The sequence below is a fragment of the Cygnus atratus genome, chromosome 8 (genome assembly GCF_013377495.2).
Source record: "Cygnus atratus isolate AKBS03 ecotype Queensland, Australia chromosome 8, CAtr_DNAZoo_HiC_assembly, whole genome shotgun sequence".
Classification (NCBI taxonomy): Eukaryota; Metazoa; Chordata; class Aves; order Anseriformes; family Anatidae; genus Cygnus; species Cygnus atratus.
In genome coordinates this window covers 25,863,017-25,882,524 of record NC_066369.1, presented here as the reverse complement: position 1 = coordinate 25,882,524, position 19,508 = coordinate 25,863,017, and the positions used below count along the sequence as shown (strand labels likewise).

Here is a 19,508-nt window from a genome sequence, read left to right as displayed (position 1 = left end):
CTTAAAGCTCCCATGTCTCTCCTCCCAATTTCCTCCTTTGACTGTTCCAAATTTTGTACATACACTATATTTAATACACATTTGTGATATCTTTAATTATGTCTAACAGTGTTTTAGTTTATTTATAGTAAATCTCCTGCATATATTTCTTTTTATTCTGAACTGCCACTGAGGGTCTTGTCTTTGGTACAAATGGTCAATTACCCTGTATAAGAGGAAGGCAATTTGATAATAAGTGCATTTGAAGAAATACTTTTACTGCCTTCAATTTATACCCTTTAAGGAAGCAATTGGCCACTTGACAATTATTCTCTCTTTCAAATTTTTCAAGGCTTTCTGCCAAATGATTAAATTACTTATCCCCATCGTGCATTAACTGTAGACCTAATAATATGTGTTATAAAGAAGGATTTATTTTAATTAGTTGTCTGGTGAGCTGTTGTTAAGGAGTGAATAAAAATGATTTTGTTGTTGAGATATAAAGCACAACTATGGTACATCTTGACATTCTAGAAGACATGAACAGAAAAGCTCTTTCCTTTTCTTCTGTTGTTAACATTGCAAGCTAAATGGTTATTTTTCCATCCTCAGGCTATCAGGCTCTCTCTTGAGCAATCTTTACCTCCAGAACCGAAAGAGGAGAGCACCGAGTCAGTCAGCAAACTGCGTATTCGGACACCCAGTGGAGAATTCTTTGAGCGACGTTTCCTGGCCAGCAGCAAGCTGCAGGTTGTCTTTGATTTTGTAGCTTCCAAGGGATATCCTTGGGAGGAATACAAGCTGCTGGGCACCTTTCCAAGGAGAGATGTGAGTAAATGCACCTTCCAGGAATAATATCACTACTTCTTAATTGTGTGTGTTTAGATGACCAGTATGTTATAGCATAGAAAATAAAAGCTGTGCCTGAATATGTTAGAGTGTGGCCCAAGCTCTGTGGCTGTGAGCAAGCCAGGTGCTAGCCTAACAGTGCTATCATATGCTGCATACAAAATTGCACTGTGAAATCTGTTTCCAGTGACATTTTAAAAAATCCTTCATTTCTGATACAAACGAGTTGTGGATCATATTCAGTGAAAACTGTCCATGTGCTCTGACTGTGAGCCAGCATCGCTCGCGTCATGTTGCGAAGGAAAGAGCATCAATATTAGTATGCTGTTTAGGTCTGGTATAGACTGGTATTTCTCTGGTTGTTGTTCTTGCCATTTTATTCCAATTTTATGTTATGAGCAGGAAGGTTCAGTGTCAGATAATAAATGGTTACGAGCTAATCATTTAACTGTAATGAATTATTCATCCACCTGTTACATCATACAACCAAATAATCATTTATACCTTCTACGTCCAAATTCTAACGATGTACTTGCTGTGACTGATTTTCAAAGTCATACTACTTACTGCTTACAAAAACAAATTCAGTTCTGTTGGTTTATCAACAGATATTTATGTGCTCGTTACCAGGTTTCCCTTAAGATATAACTATGTGTTGTCTGCTCTATTGCAGTTTAACTTTCATTTCTTAACTAGTCATGGTTACAGCAAAGGTAAAAGTCAGTGGGTCCAACTGTGCAGCAATTATATGAGGGCACTCCGTAAAAGGGGAAGGTAATGGGGTGATGCAGAGGTGACAGTACAAACTGAGCCAAGCAGTGATGGGTGAAGTTCAGCAGCTTTTTGGCTGTGCTACCTCCAGTACTGCAAATGAGTTGGGGCAGCTTTGGGCTGGAGCAGGGGTTTTGTTGTCCGGGGGAATCTCCAGGTGACTGGTTAAGCCATTTTTCATCAAAGGAGCTCAGTATCTGGGTTGCTTTTCCATTTTCTTTCTCATCACTGCCTGTGGAGGAAGTTCACTACGAGCAGAGCTCTTGATTGGCGTGTTTACAGTACTGTTTTGTAACAGCAACCTGTTGCTTTATCATCCTATTTGTAAGTTATGTTAAGTGACACAAGTACTCCAAAAGGGGAAGAAAATAATGTCTTTAACAAGCTATGACCTTGAGAGTGGATGTGATTTCTGAAGATTCTTGGCATAACTCTGTAAACAAGATTGTAGTGCTTACAGCTTTTCTTCCACCTTGTCTTATATTGAGAATCCTAATCAGACTGAAAAGAAGCATTTCAGGAATCTCATTAATCACTAATTAACTTTACTCCTTAAGCATGTGATATCATTTCCAGTGGAACCAAAGACTGGAAGTCATCTAAGTTTCCAGTATCATTCACTTTACTCAACAATCTTTCACAGTCTAAACAATGTTTTCATGTGTTTTAAATATTCTGCAAGTCATACCTTCCTGCCTGTAACATATTTATGTCTTAGTACATAGCTATTACAAAAAAAATCAACCTATAAATATATTACTCTTATTTTTTTTTCCTACACTTTAAATTCTCTCTGTTTAGACTGCCTGTTTCTGTAAATAATCACATCGTCATCATCATTGAGTTTACAGAGGACTAAAATTAAAAATTGATCAGATGGCTCAAATGAGAAGAAATGAAAAAAGGAATGGAAAAGAAAAAAGGCCACTAAATTAAAATGGGATGGTAGTGTCAGTAAATTTGTGAAACTTAAAGGCAGAAAATGCTGAGGCAAAGGAAGGAGAATTTTATGGCAGGATACAGAGCTGTTGGTCTGTTGCACTGGACGCGAGACCCTGTCATCTTTTTTCTATGATTCCAACCTAATAATGCCATGTATGAGGAGTCGCATAAATGATTCATGCTGATTTGACTCAGTGGCCATGTATGAATCCAGTTGCCATTGTGACCACCAGAGCTACAACAGACAAAAAATAATCCCCAGGGGTTTGCTAACTATAAATGACATCTGCCATGTTCCACAGATTTGGAAAGATGGAATTGTGCAACTCCACAGAGAGAAGAGTTTTGTTTGTTTGTTTAAAAAAAAGGAAAAAGAAAAAAAAATCTTACTGATGAATGCATTGGGAGTATGGTAAAAGTATATATTTGTTACCTTAGGCTTCATGCTATACAGCCTCTTAAAAATGCACTGTAAGTTGCATTCAAAACCCTTCCGCTATATGATATATATCACAGGCATCCGTTGAAATTTGTGAAAGAAGAACAAAATACTTGGAATGCTTGTGCTCCAGAAAGAAATAGAATTTTAAAATGTCCTTTTGTATTTAACCTATAACACTTTTTGGGAAAAAAAAATAGTTTTGAAAATGTCAGAATTTCTTTGCTGGAATTTTTGCTGCAGTAAGACGAAAACATTTCTTCTCAAGTTAATCATTTTTCTTCTATCCTAATCTATATTACAATAACATACACACCCCCAGTAGTGTTTGTCTTATCAAAACGGGGGGATTATCTTCAATCAAATGAGCATTTTCTTGTGGGAAACTTGTCAGAACATTTTTTACTTGCTTTTCAAAATCTGCTTTTCAAAGCCGTCAGTCCTGATACAATGTTAAAGTATATTTACTGCTTTGGTAAGTAAAAATTCATTAGTTCTTGGTTCTATGTTCCAGTTGCTTACATAGATATCCTTAGCTAACTTGCAGTTGGTATCATAACCCTACTGTAAATACAAACTTCTACACATGAGTAAATACACAGATTAACCTTTTCTAGACACTACTTGTAGTTTTTAAAGCAGCAGTGACATTCCAAAGCATTTAAGCACATGCAGTGACTTGTTATTGGGTCTTTGTCACTGACTGTGTTCTTTCTACTAGCACGGAAATTAGATATTAACCACCTCCTTTCTCAGTACCTTAAGCAACGCAGAACTACGTACCGTACTGACAAGCATATTCCACACGAGTGAACCTGTGTCAGCAGGTGATTTCTACCTCTAACTTTGAAAACATTTGGTAAGCACATCTTTCTGAGTAAAAAGCTGTATTACAAGTTCTTTGCCATATTCTTAAATGCACCAGCAAAGGCTTTATGGAGGCAAATGTATGTGCTGGTTAAATTTGTGTGCTGATTTTAGAATTATAGTTCTTTTTCTTCTAACAGTCACCCTCATCTTCAAAATGCATTCAACTCTAACAAAAAAGAGCTTACACCAAGTGTATTAGCATGCTCAGTCAACCTTCTCCCTTTCAAGTAAGTCCCTTTCTCCTAAAAACCTTCCCAAACACTAATTTCAGTAGTCCTCTCAATCTGCTTTCTGTAGGGTCTGTCTTCTCCCAGCACCCTGTAGACCTTCTGAATGATCAGTTCCTCGCTTCCTTCAGTGGAGGTCTGCAGAAGTCTTACGAAAATTCTTTAACATCTTGTGGCCTAGGCATTTGACCACAAGTAGGAAAGAAGCCAAAGTGTACCATATCTAGTTGAAACTGTGGGAAGAATGTGCAGAACTAATTCACCCAAACTGGTGCTGCTAGGATTAATGATACGTTTGTGGAAGTTTTATAGTACATGACAAAGTGAGGTGCTGGCATGCTCTCCCGAGTCCATCTCATTTGAAAGTCTATTTTTGAAAGACTGAGCTTACTAATTTTGTCTGAAAATTCAGCTGCAGCCCACAATTTCTTCTGCTCATTTCTCCTTGAGGTGGAGCACTAGTTATGTATTTGAGATATGCCTTTTGCAGATGCTTTGTCAGAGACTTAAGCTTTTTATTTACTGTATCTGGAAGCCCTGGTAAGCCAAGACTTCTACAGTATTTCACATTTTATTTTTCTGAGCCACAGCTTAGGATCAGGTGGCAGTTAAGTCACTTAAGGTTATTTAAATGCATCTAAAATGTTGCTTAATAATTCAGAACCAGTTTGCTCTGTTTAGAGTATTAAGATTTTTTAAATCCTTTTAATTAACCAATTCCAACATCAGTTTAAATAAACAGAAACAAAATCTGTCTCCCTTGAAACCATAGAAAATGAATTTAACTCAAATTGCACATCAGTTTAAATTAGGTACAATCAGGATTTCAGTAAATTCAATGCCAGACTATTCTTAATATTATACAGAAATACAGAGTAAGATATCCCTCCAAAACCAAATGTGATTGTTCATTTCCTGCGTTCTGGCAGGAGTAATCTTATTTTGACACCCACAGTGGTGGAAATAATGCCAGGGGATGGTGAGTTTAGCTGCAGTGCTCTGCACACATGATCATCCCAACAGGTGACTGCGCTCTGGTGTTATAATGTTATGGTCGTGATCCCTGTACTACTGAGTTAGGTAGGTTAGCAATTTTGTGCATCTCAGTCCATTCTAGCCTTTCTTTGTAAGGATTATTCTGCATTTCACCTAGTGCAAATAATGCATTCAGATAATCTACTTTTAAAGGCATAATGTGGCATTCAAACTCATTGAATAGGTTATGAAAGAAATACATGTTCAGGACCATGCCTGGCTCTTAACATTCTTTTCCCTAATCATCATCTTGATGGAAAGAAGGAAGAAAGATGTTCTCCTGAGAAAGGATTCACACAGTATCGTAGCAGTACCCAATAGCATTATTAGTAACTAGTCATTCACATAAATTGGGAAAGTAGCTTGAACAGCTGTCTGGTGGCCAAGGAGGATTTCAGAAAAATAAAGTATTTTTCTGATAAGTTCAGAAATTTGGATAATGTTTTTATAAGTTCAGGAAAAGTTTAACATAATTCACCAAATTTATCCAGTAATCTCAAATTACTGGTATTTATATTTCCTACTCCACAAAATAGTATCCATCTGTTTAATTTCACAATCCTGTAGAATTATTCAAGGCAATATATCTGATGGTGTCCTGTAATTATCAACTATGATCTAGTTTACAGAAGGTCACAGCCACTTACAAAGGTAGGCATCCCTCTTCTTGTTGGCTGAAGCTGTCATTAAGTCAATACTACCCGCCCTTGCCTTTCCTCTCTTTCAAGACATGTTATTTTATTTATTCCAGCATTTATGTTTAGTTTAGTTAAGACATGGAGAATTTGTCTAAGTAAATTGGCCATACCAGACTAGCATATTCCCATGCCTCTTCTAGGAGCATGATTTCTGATCGTTCTTCTGTTGACTGGTAACAGTAGAACAAGTAATTGGACTGGTTAATTTTGAATTCCAGAGGACTAGAGCACGTATAATTGCAAGCAGAACACTGAAGAGTGTGCGACCCTTAGGTTTTGTTGCTTTTGACAAGTTTGTTGCTCACACAAAGTAGTGTCATGCTCTTTTGGTCAGCACCTACAAAGGGAGTAGTTAATACTCACTGAAGTTGATGGCAGTACTTGCAGGACATCAGAAAGTACATTTTCAACCTTGAAATGTAACGTCCATTTTTGTGCAAATACAATTTCTGTATATGTAGTAAAAAAAAAAGTATTGCAGAAAGATTTTTTCATAATATTTTCTTCCAAGAAAGAAAGACTTGATCTGCCTCTTCAGACCTGGTGTTTACTTAACTGATATACAAAGAGAAAGATTAAATTCCTTCTTGTATAAAGTCACTGAAAGGATATGGAAGGGAATGAATGCCTTCCTCACCCCGTGGATGTAAGTTTCCTCTAAAAAGAATTACATTCTATACGTGAACATAGTTTCTGATCTTGTATGACAACTCTGCTTGAATACAGGGAATGTTTAATTTCAGCAAATAGGTGTGTGTTTCAGATGAGCTGCTTTACTTAAGACTCACTAAAGTTAGCATTCAACAGAGCACTGAATACTCAATGCTGTTTGTGAGCTCTTAGTTGAGTCATCCTCATTAGTTAACCCAGTGACTAATGCCAACCACGTGATTAATATATTCCACCCAAGCACATCCCTCTGACCAAAAGTGTTCTTTTATTCAGCACTGCACCATTTCACAAACATTTATTTCAGGGAAGCCATGTTACTATTCACAGGAAGATGCCTTAGTTAAGCAGCAGAGCTTTGCTGTTGGATATGGCATCATCCAGCATAAACTAGCCCTAAGACATTTTGTACTTTTTTTCCCAGAATTCATGCTTTATGTCAATTTTTTGTTTTTTTTTTTTTTCCCCTTGTAGGAAGAAAATGTAATGATAAAATACCAATAAAGAGCCTTTGTAGTAGTATGATACTAAGAAAGCTGTGTCTGGTTACCAGAAAATTTAATGATCTCCTGCTGTTTTGGTAATTGCATAAGTAATACATCAGACTCAATCACCAAAGCAGTCTTAGGCGCGCTTTTCATTCTATTTACCTATCTACCAATCACAATGTTATACTGTAGTTATCATTGTGGTATCTGAACATCTTAATCCTTTGAACTCGATAAAAATCCTTTTGGATCGTTTTTCCATGCAGTTATAATTACGTGCACATGAATGCAATCATGGATCACTCTCTGGTGAGTGGCTGTGTTCCTACCCATTCCCTTTGGGACCTACATATGCAAAGCAAAGTTGTTGCAGTACATTTGAGGCACTAAATGTATTTATATGTTTTCAGACTTCCAGGAGGTGTGGCTGTCTTGCTTTCATTCAGCACATCATCAATATCCACAGTGAAAGCTACAGTATTTCTGGGGCCAGGATCTGTCATCTCTGGAGCTAGCACATTTTTAAAATAATTAAATGCATGAATTGTTTGATAAAAGCACATTGGCAGCAGTGCCCACAAATAACAGACTGTTTTGCTCCTTGGCACAGCAGAAGGGACGGTTAACATACAAATGCTCTGATCTGTAAATGCCACTATTTAAATCTTTCCTCTGCTCAGCAAGAAAACTGAAAGTAAATAGTGTGAAGGTGATGGAGCTCCTCTGCCTGTGGGGCCTTTGTCAGAGAGAGAGGTGTTCCAGGGGGTTCCATCAGCTTCTCTTTTTTCTGAGGAAAAAAAGAAACAGAAAAAATTACTAAACAGACCATCGATTTCAAACTAAACAGAAGGAAGGGAGGAAAACAGAAAATCTGAGGAGAGCTTTACAGCATTTTCCTCTTCCCTCAAAGTCTGGAGCCCTGCGGTGCTGGTCTCGATGTTGTTGGGGTTGGCGAAAGCAGCATGGGCTGTGCCCTGCTGGCAGCTCGCCTGACTCGGGCACTGACCCTACCACTACCTTCTTCCTCCACGCAGAAGGCAACTTCGGTGATATTTTCATGCCACTAACACTGCATTAGCAAAAGCCGTAATATTCAAAGAGAGTGTAATTAATTAAAATACCTGGATGTTTTCACTTCTCCTGCCAAGAAGAAAAAACCCTGTATGTGTGTTTGTTACTTTGTCACTGAAAATACGGCTAAAGGAAGATGCAGTCTTCTAGTTAGTGATTTTTTATAGACGTTAGTTCGTAGAAATAAATACAGACATTCAGTCAAGTTAGTACTCAGATGTATTCTGGACATAACAGGCTAGGCCAAAAAGGGGAAGGACTGAACACGAAGCAAGATTTCAGATCTTAGGACTAGGGAGAAGCACAGACACCACAGCTACCCAGGTGGGGTTGCTGTAGACAGCATTTCCTAGTGGCTTTTATTGGAAGGTAGATAATCTGTAATTACAGATCTCTTACACTCTCAACTGTTAAAAAGCAATAAGATTTTTGTAAAAAAAATGATATTTTTTAAACATAATTAGCATCCAGGATTTTATTTGGTGTAATAATGATTTGTAGTTTGTGTTCTTTTAAACTTTGCTCTACAAACAAAATAAAAATTAGTTTTCCCAATTAAAACAATCAAATTTTACACAGAATCATGAATTCATAATGTTGAACTTCTAAAAGCACCAAATAGTCCAGGCCTCGCTACAGAAATACAGCAACATCAGGCTTATTATTCACAATGCACTGTCATTATGCTTGTTACTTTTTAAAACCAAGGAGAACACAGATGCTATTTTTTCTTAATTTACTCTCTAAAAAGACAAGTAATGCAAGTCAGGTTTATCATATAAGCCTTCACTGCTTAGAATCTACACAGCAAATTCTTTCCTTATTTAAATTATGTTAAGTCACTGACAGTTTATGCTATGTAAAGATAGATGGTATCTCTGTACGGCTTTTTAAGAGTGGAAAGCACGCTCAGAGTACAGGATACAACATCACAGTTCTCTGTTTTATCAGTATCCGTTACTTTGCTTAGTAAATATACTTCTTAAATATGCTCAATCTGAAATACTGTTTTTCTCTTCAGTGAAATAGGATCAAGAGTGTGGCATATCTGGCTTAAAGCTTTGTACTTAGAATGAGACTCGAAGTCTTTTACTATGACATATTTTTCCTTATTTGTGACGGCTTTCTTCAATTCAGATGTAAATTATCTTGAAGTTTATTCAACTAAACCAGATCTAATTGCATATATTTCTGTGAAGTAACCCTACTTTTGTTTGTGGCACCAGTTGGGCATATTATCCCTATAACCCATAGATATTTCAGTATGTGACAAGGGTTCACTGTATTTGTTTGTGTCATTCTGAAAATATAGTTTTTTAAACAGATCTGGTGCTTTACCAGGTGTGCCTTTAAGTAATTTCTATTGCATTTATACTTTAGGAGGATTAGGAAACAGAGTAAAAGAACTCTTTGTCCGTTAGATTCATTAAATGTATTCATGCGTGTGTAAGTGGTACAGAGGCTGTGCTACTCAGGAATCAGATCCTTGTCCTAGGGTGGGGAGAAAGGTGAAGGGTGTGATATTTACTGCTTGTGTAAGTGTCATAATAATTGTGTATTTGATTCTTTATTTTTAAATGACCTTCCTGGGCATTAAGCCATTTTTTTTTGTCTTTATCTTCTCCCTGCAGAGTTGGGAAGGTAAGGAACCACACCTTTGAAATGGTAAAAGTACAGCTGTGCGGGATGTGAGCGTGTAGTAGAACAGATAGGTCAGCAAAGGTGAAGACAGAAATAATACAAAAATGATTCTGGAAGGAACAAGATGTTGCTACAAAGATGTATTCAAATGTTGTTTAAACTAGTAATAATTTTCACTATTGGGTCCTTAAAAAAAAGGGGGAATTTGTTGAAAAATAAAGTGTAAGTAGCTACCACATTCTTACAAGAGAAATACAAGAGGTAACATTGCTATCTTTTGGTTCTGTGCAGCCGTAAATCATGCAAACTTCAAAGTGCTGCAGGAGTACTTTAAACCGACTGGCTTAGTTGGAATAAAGTTCCAACCGACTTAGTTGGAATAATGACCACAGAAGTCATTTAAACAGATACCTGTTACAATAATACATTTACTGTGCACCAATCCAGCATAGGTTATGTAATGAAGCTCTTCAAATGAAAAGATTGTTTTAGCTGCAAAAAAAACAAGAGGCCCTGTAAAACTGTATATATATACAGTTGGAAGAAAAGTACCATTTTACCAACTGAAACATATTTCAATTAAACTGACTGCTCAATGGCAAGAAATAACGCCGACAGAAATAAGGGCCTGTTACCACTCACTGGTCACCTTGATAGAAAGTCTCTTTCCCTGAAGAGAGTGCCAAAGTTTGTGTAGAAAGTCATTTGCCCGGAGATACTATTAGCTTTGGCTTCGGGACAATCTTAAATGTGTTATTCTACAGAATCCTGTGAGCTTGAATATTTAGCAATTTTGTTGTCACTGAAATCATACTCTCTCAGCATCTGAACATTGTGTCTTTCCTCCCCCACACTCCTCACTGTGTAAATTTGGAACAACTTAGAGTCCCTTTTGAAGGGCTAGTATTTTATATTTCATTATAATGTAAATATAATACAAAGTATTCACATTAACAAAACCACAAAATATATTTTTAAAATACATTCACCTCACCAGCTGTTATCACCGTGGGATGTGTGAGCAGGCTCTGAGAATGTGTGTGTGACTGGTAAGAAGAGACATTGTAGGACTGGAAGACACAGAGCACCATTAGGCTTTCGGCTTTTGATTAACAAATGCTGAATGCCTAACTTGATGAATTTTGCAGCCTTAATCGAGAAAGTGTGTAGCTGAGCACCACGGGTGAGTTCAGTAGGATCAAACCCGATTCAATACATAAACACATGCTTAAATGATTTCCTGCATAAGTGCCAATAATATGAAAAAAAAATCTTTAAATAATAAAGGTGTGGGGGTTTGGGGCAATGTAACATATAACGTGCAGGGCTCTTTAGAAAAGACCCCCATGCAGTGACATCAGAGCAACGCATCATCAGCACCAAAATGGATTCCAGAATTTGTCCTAACACTAATGAAATGAAATAGACAAAATTTAAAGGTACTTCAATACTTTGCTTTGTGAAACAACCCACACAAATTTACTGAGGTGAATACAGTCCATTAAAACACTACACTGGGCACACCTTTGTGGGTTACGGCTCTTCCCTGGTCCTTTGATCTCTATTATGTATCATTCTTAGGTTTCTACGTCTGTTCAAAAATATTGTAGATTACAAAGCATCTTAGGTCTTATATTTCGTACATATACAAGAGAAACCATTTCTTTTGGTAGGAGGTGGATTCGCTAATAAGGCTGCAATTCTTTGTAGTAAACATCATATTTACAAATCACAAATAACAAAGTAGAAGCTGCAGAAGGGTTATGGTGTGATAATTAAGTACAATGGCGACCCATATGAACAGAAAATGCCAAGGAGCTAAAACAAAGCAACAACAGCTTTGTTTGTTGACAGATGCAGGAGCCATATTGTTAGTTAATTGGGTAATGGTGTAAACATTTGCAAACTCTGCTGTCCCTCAGTGAATTAAGCAGCACACTGAAATTATGGTGAAAAGCTGCACAGTCGTTTTGCTGCAGGTACTCCACAATGCTTTTAACTACCCTTCTAAGCTTAAAGACGTTAAGGAAAGGACAACATGCATTGTTGTTAAAGTACTTGAAGTTTGTGAAGCTTAGAGTTCAGACTAGGATATGCATCTTGAATTACACTTAAGTGAGTAGTAGGTTTCCATATGGTTACAGTCTGGAAGTTCGTGTTCGTTGCCTACGTTTGTTTTTCACTTTAGTGTGTGTGTGTGTGTCAAATGTAGAGAAGACTTATTGTGGTTCTCTCTTGCCTTCCTTTTATTGTAAAAAGAGGTTGCAGGATTTTAAAATACAGAGGTCTAATTAGATAATAGCTTTAACTGAAAAGTGAATGAGAATTGCTTCTCTCAGGTGCACAGTACCTCATGTGTTGTGAATTGCAGAGACCCCTGTTTACTTCCCTCCCTGTGCTGAAGTGCAATGGACTGTAGCAGAATACTAAAACATAAAAAAGTGCAACAAGATACTTAATTAGCATACTTCTGTAATCACAAACTTAAATGCACTACTTTGGCTGTTTTCTACATAACAGATTTGCTTTCTAAGATAATAACCTTTCAATAATTTAAGAAGCATCTGTGCAGGAATGCATAATTGGACTGTAGATAATAGGAATCTAAAATTGAGCCTGGTGTTTTTACAAATTATTTTTCTCTTCAGCCACTTAGCAATAGCTCACCATGGTACATGAAGTATAAGAAAATATGTCCCTGCTTAGGGAATCAAAGTAATGCATCTATTATTACTATTTAATTCTGTTGCAGAGGGGTGAAGCTACTTTGATTTCAATGGCCTTAGGAAGCGATAAGCTCTTTATTTTTGTTTAAATATTGAGTTATCTTGAATTATCCAATAAAACAATGGAAATAGAAATATGTTTTAAATTTGCCTGATTTAACTGGGGAGAAGAGAAAGGGATGCGGTACTGTTTTTGGTAATTGGTGACAGGATTAGTAAGTTACGCTTTTAAGAAAAAAATACATTTAACATTTTGTAATTCATAATGTTTGGTTTTCTTGACACATTTTTTTTTTCCAAAAAATAGTTTTAGAAATCAGTGGCATTATATGATCATAGGTATAAACAAATTTAACTTCAGAAAAAATGTTTATCAGTATGGATTTGTGTTTTTTATACCCATAGCATGAGACTAATAATCTATTACTGACAAACAAGCTCCTGATAATTAGTGTGCTCACACAGTAAGGGAAATTAAACCAGAGTTACTAAGGAAAATAAGTCTAACAGTGAAAGTGGAGTATTTCAGAAAATGGTAAGATTGAAAGAAGCAACGTTCAGCTTTCCATGTGAAGCACTGCAGTAATCTTCTGAAAGGTATCACAGTGCTGACGTGGAAACGTGAATGTCTGACGGACCCAAAGAAAACACTTGTCTTCATTATTTTGTATGTATAATCATATTGTGTGATAATTATTTTATTTTTTTTCGTAGAAGAGACTTTTCCTATAGGCAGCAATCCAATTTCTAAATAGAATCCTCAACACAAATTTTTCTAACTATAAACTGGGAATTGCTCGTGTGCCTGAAATGAAAGTCAGTAATAGTTAAGGACGACAAGCAGCTTGCTGGGTTGGGTGCTAAGATCCAAATGCTGAGGAATTCTGGCTCTAATGGTGCAGATAGTGCCTGTATTAGCATTTCCCAAACTGTACAACACTTAACTCTCACTGGAATTCTGCTGTGTGCCCACCTGCACAATGATTGCCTGCACACCTTTACAAATCTGCCAAGGAGTCAAGACTCTAGTGAACAATGGAAATTTTAAGATAGTTATCTGGAACTACAGTTTGATTTTTCAGCTTAGTTTGTGATCCAGTTAACCTTCCAAATTATCTTAACTTTGACAAAAACAGATATGTTCACGTTGTTTTGTGGGAGAAAACCAACTCTTCTTGGAATTAACATGATGGATTCTGCAAATATGCAATAGGCAAAATAATGTTAATAACATTAACATAAAAATACAAAATATAACACATTTCTTCACCACATTCTGGGAATTCGTGCTGACAATTCCCACTATCGCTGACTGGAGGGACTCAAAATTCTCTCAGTGAAAATCCACACTGTGAAGATAAGCGGTTCATAAAAGTCTACTTACACCTATCTTTTCATTCTTATCTTTACAGGTGACCCAGCTGGATCCAAATAAATCATTACTGGAGGTAAAACTGTATCCTCAAGAAACCCTTTTCCTAGAGGCAAAAGAATAGATCAAACAAGATTGTAGGACTAATCATCCTTTGACAAGCCAGAGGCACAGCATCGAGAGGAACACATCTATCAACGCCATCTTGTACTATCATCCAACTCAACTCAATGTCACAACTTGGCCTCTCGCAAGAATCCTGAAAAAATTGAAAAAAACATAGCTACTTAAAGTTTCACATACATGAGTATATGTTTCCAACCTCGTTTAAATGAGCAGAGGATAAAATTCTGCTATGAACACTGAACGTTATGACTATGTTGCTCACTTATCATCCAGCTTTTGTTATAATTAATGCACTGTTAAAATGTGAGTGATTGTTAAGTAGAATTTTTACTCCTCAAATGCCCCTTTTTCACCAAGAAATCTTGGACATTTCTGCCTGTACTTTTGACACTAGAATGCTGTATATTTGATATCTCGCTGAGCCAGTGCTCTCATATATATGCATTTTATTTCTGTGTTTGAATTTCTACTTTGTCACCTAATTTAAAAAGGCAGAAAAAATTAACGGGACATTCTCAGCCATGGAAATTTAACAGTATTATAGTAGAAAGCATATAATTTTTGTTAGTACTTTCTGACTTCTTTGATAAGATGTAAGGTTTTGTTTGAAGAATATAGTTTGACATATATGCAAGGTATTTATTTACTGGTTCTGCTTTGGGTCTCAGTTCTGATTCAGTTTAGGAAGTATTTTCCATTACATTGCAGTGTGTGAAACTGCTTATTGCATGATGTGAATATTTAAATAACATTAGAAATGGCCAGTACCAGAAACCTGGTATCTCGCCAACACTTCAGGAATCAGCTGATATTGAATATCAGCTGTTAAAAACCTTTCAAATACCAGATACAAAAGTTCTTTATTTCTCATTGTGAAAGAAATGGCAGTTCCCATTTTAGCGGTTTTCCTTCATTCTGGCTCTTGTTTGTATCCTATTACTCTGCTGTTTTAAAGCACCTTGTTTGTTTCGTCAAACAATGAGTATCTTAAAAGATGGTGTAATAAGAAATCTGCCTTATTATTGCACACTTCGGACATTTTAACAATAGATTACTGATCCCATCTCAAATTAAAGAAATCCTAGTTCTGTTGTCTGAAATGTATGCACCAACTACCTACTATCTGATGTGGAAAAATCTGGTACTTTAAATATCACAACCATAGAAAAGCATACTGAGGCTAAGATCTAAAGTACACTTCATGCCAAACCTGCATCAAAAGTGGTGGGGTTTTTTGCCCCCCTCCCCTTTTTTTTTAAACCTGGGCTTACAGGATAGTGCACAATAGCACTACAGAATCATCATCTGCTAATCAAACTTTCTTTTGTAGCGCCTGGCATATTGTTTTCCACATGTTTATATGTTGTAATTCACAGTGCTTATCGTAACAAAATGAGTTCTGATTTGAAAATTTTCTACTAAGCAAAAAGCAACTGCACACATCTTTTAGTCTTTATTTTTTTCTTTGTAAGGATGGTGATATAAATTTCAATGTATACCTATTATTAGGGTGTTAGTGAAGCTGATATATTGTTACCTTTACCAAAAATGCAAATTTCTGAGCAGGGGAAAGCCTTATTCTACCTTTTGTAATTCTGTAATTAGTGAGTGCTACATCAGACACTTTTAGAAGTGAAGTATCTATGACAAACAAAAGGCTTGGAAGTGTAAGCAAATCCTAATCATTTGCAGCTCACAAATAAAAGAATTCATAGCCAATACAACGATAAATGTATGCGTAATGGAAACCTGAATGCAGGTGCTTCGTTCTCAACTTTTGTTTTCTTATTAAAAAGATCTACTATGTTTATTAAATACGAAATTAACATAGGTTGCAAATTGGGGTGATTCTGTTTCTACAAACAATCACAGTAACACATACAGCAGGATTTGAAAGTGACACATATCTTTTTTTCAGATTAGCTCTTCCTTCTAAGCTGGCTGTAGAGGAAGGGAGTTGCTGAAACATTGCTACACAAGCAGAGCAACCTTTCAGTGAACTTGTTATATTAACTTGTTCTGTTTAACTTTTGTTTGGTCTCATCAGGCTGTTTTCTCTCACTCGACTTTATTTCTGTATTTTGACTATATATTCTTTACTTTGATACTAGTTTCATGAAGTTATTAAATGTGGCTTGAATATTTGTTGAACTTGTTGAAGTCAGTGCTCCCAGGGTTTGTTTGGCCTTTTTGTTCTAAATTCTGGTTTAGGGCTCTTTTCCCCCGTTTTGTTCATATTGCAAAATACACTGTCTTTATCAAAATGTTCTGGTGAGAATTAAGTGGAAGTGTTTAAATGGGTGGCATTACTGCCCCCTGATACAAAGATACCAAGATCTCTATATAAGGATCATTCTGCCACAACAAGTGTATCACTCAATTTAAATAAAGCTTTTATGGTTTTGGTCCTTAAATACTTTGGGCCTGATTTCAAGAAGCAACCATCTAGTCACCTTTCCAAATTACACCCACAGTGCAAACCAGTCCCTGTGTAGAAACATTAATGTTCTGTGCCATTGTTTTGTGCTCTCCTGAACCGTGGTATTCACTTCGTGTGCTCTGCTGACATGGTTAATCCTCTCGTCATTCTACAGACTAATTTTGTAATTCATTATTACCCCAAAACTGTAACACTTACTACAGAGCATATCCCCGATTCTGCTTTTTTTTTTTTTTTTAATCTCCAAGTTCCTCACATTAATGGATTATCATTAATGTGATTAACGCATTAGTTTTAAGTCTTAGGAATTACTGTTAATGAACGGAAGGAATCCTGTACGATGTGTTGGCTTTCGGTATTGGCCTTCAGAGCATGGTGGTGAAGGTGGGGCTCTCTGGCTGTGGAAGAAACGTCCTGCCTGTAGACATTGCTGTTCTAAGTCTTTATTGGAGAATGCACAGAGCACTGGCGTTTCCTCTGCGTTCTCTGCATACGCGCTCTTAAACTTAGTGAGGGGGGTTTCTAATGGAGCTGTGTTGGGGGTTTGTTTATTCTTTTCAATGTAGCAGAAAAGGACTTTGGCTTTCATAAACTGTACGTACTCAGTGACGTTAGAAATTTAAAATAAATTTTCAATTACAGTAATATTTCTACTAAAAAGTGATATGATTTCACTCTTCCATATGTGGGGAAAAACGAAATCACTGTGACCAAGGTTCACAGAAGGGCTGAAGCACTTCGTTATCTGAGCCTTATGGTCAGACTCCTTAAACAATTCACAGGAAGATTTAGGTGTCTTAGAGTGGGATCCACAACAAACAAAAATTAAATAGGTTTCCAAACAAATCAAAGCAGCCCCCCCACAGAATATATGTGATGAGTCCCTGCCAGGCAGAACCAGGAACTGGTTATGCTGGCAGATAGGAAGGCTCAGGATGGTGATGGATTGTGGGCACCGTTCCTTGCTGGAGCTGAGACTTCGGGCTCTGTGCTAGCCCAGGGGGCCTCCCGCCACTCAGGTTTCACAGCACGGTGATCTTGTGTCAAGGTAAGCACCATGTCCTTTCTTCCAGCATCTGACAAGGCACATGATACATCTTTGTTTCAAATCAGTGATGATGGTCTTTTCCTGGGTCTCCTCTGGGGATTTTAACTGAATTATACTTCACACGGAAGGTTTCCCACATGGTGGCTGGCATGGGCCTGAGGAGAAACAAGCCCGAGTCTCCAGCATTTCAGAAGACTTCTTCAAGACCCCCTGTAGCACAGGCTGCTTTAAGTGTGTGCTCACTCCCTGCCATCAGTGCTGTTTGTCTGCCAAAGGATGGAATTATTTAAGCTTGTTTGGAGGGAACGTGCGAGCAGGGGCATGAATTTTCAGACAAGTGGTAGGGTGCTTGCCTCGAATGAGCTCTCCAGTCCCTTTCCAGGGACTGTTCAATGCAGTTGTTGGAATAGTGAATAGTCACTTCTTGTTCACTCCCTCAACACCATCCATGGTTTTGAAGACATCTGTCATACCCTCGTAATTTGTCTCCTCTCCAAATATGAGGAGCTCTGGGCTAGAGGATATCTTCTTTAAGTGAGTCCATTTTGTATATTTGAATGTTTTTTTGCCTCCCCTTTTACCCTTTCCGTTTCCAATATGCCCTATGTCAAGTGAACAGACTTCATTCCATCTTCCAGGAGAGCGAGGACTCATCAGGGGCTTGCACACTGTCCTCGTGACATCTTTTTCCTCTCAATTTCTTCTCCAGTAATTCCTTCTTCTATTTGCCCCTGATTACTACTGAGCCTCTTCACAGAAATATCCGTGAAAACTGCAAGATCTCTTCCTTAGGTGGTAACAGCTGGTTTAGGAGAGAGGCCCACCTGTGGAGTCAAGGTTAGACTGGTTCCCAGACACACGGCATTTACGCAAGCGTGTTACATGATTACTGCACCTCAAAATATTTTTTGGATGCCTTGTTATTACCTTTAAATTTAACATTAGCTTTTGAATTTCAAGCAAATTAGACAAGTTGCATAAAGGTTTTGCCACCTGAAGTTTCGGTAAGTTTTGTGAAGGTAGGCAGCCCTGCTGCTGAGAAATAGGAAGCCGGACAGGAGATGCTGAGTGCCTCCAGCGAGGGCAAGGCTCACTGGATCTAATGCTTAGCAGTCATTGCAGACCTGAGAGAGCAGCCTGAGCGCCCTACCTGCAGAAAAAAGTTTCAGTGGCATTTGATGCCTCATTAGATACCAGAGAATTCGAACCTTAGCCAGGGTTTTTCTCTGTGGATTCTTTTATGTGTAATATAAAGATGGAAGTCACACTGCAGCCTTAATATAATTTAATTAAGATGTCATTCAACTGCTGGTTATAAAAGTAGGCTTCATTAGTTCCTGTGCTCAGAAAAACTACTGGTTAACGCAATCATTATTTTGTACTTACTACCAATGAGTTGATTTACTTTTTTTTCAACTTTGTGTTGTGAGTTTTACACAGTTTATTGCCATTCACTTTTGATCCAGCCATCTGAGTGAGTAACCCTCCATCAATAGCAGCACCTCACTGCTGGGAGTGTTTCCCGGCTATTGGACGAGTACCCCGAACAGCACAGGTTCCCACAGAAATCCACGGGGACATCGCTAATAACCTTTCTCGCTATGAAATCTGTTGCTTACTGCTTCCAGCTATCCGTCTCTGAGTAATATTCCCTCTTCTCGCAAGAAAAGATGTTTCCACCGCAGTAAAACATTGCTGCAAATGACTGGCTTAGCTCGCCTGCAATTGCCCTACTTTCGTTAAGTACTCCTTTTACACCCTGAAAGTATGTGAGTCCAATTATCTTTCTGGCAGGCTTCCTGTTTCTGATTATCTTTTACACCTTTGGCAATTGTTCCTCAAGGTGTGTGGGTTGTTTAGTTTTGCTTTTACATCTTCCAAAAGTTGACGGTCATGTTCTGTTCTCCTCATATGAGTCTGTCTTTCAGTGCATCCTTCAATGTGCTGGCTGACATGGCTCAGGTACTTCTGGCGGGCCTTCTGGAGTATTTTTTAAATAAGATATATGTGTATGCTGAGGATCTAAGCCAGTATCTTCAAACGGGTTTGATGATGAGCTTATTCTTTCAATTGTGATTTAATTTCCCTTTGGTATCTTCTTCTTCACAGAGTTTTCT

General features: G+C 37.5%; 1 protein-coding gene across 1 annotated transcript in view; it reads left to right on the top strand.

Moving 5' to 3' along the window:
• The window catches only part of FAF1 (Fas associated factor 1), a 161,281-nt gene extending 145,548 nt beyond the window's left edge, over nucleotides 1-15,733 (top strand). The window contains exons 18-19 of the mRNA XM_035537385.2: nucleotides 592-807; nucleotides 13,818-15,733. Of these exons, the coding sequence (XP_035393278.1) occupies nucleotides 592-807; nucleotides 13,818-13,901 (300 nt within the window). The 3' untranslated portion in view covers nucleotides 13,902-15,733. The remainder of the gene's footprint in view (nucleotides 1-591; nucleotides 808-13,817) is intronic.
• Nucleotides 15,734-19,508: the final 3,775 nt, after the last annotated feature.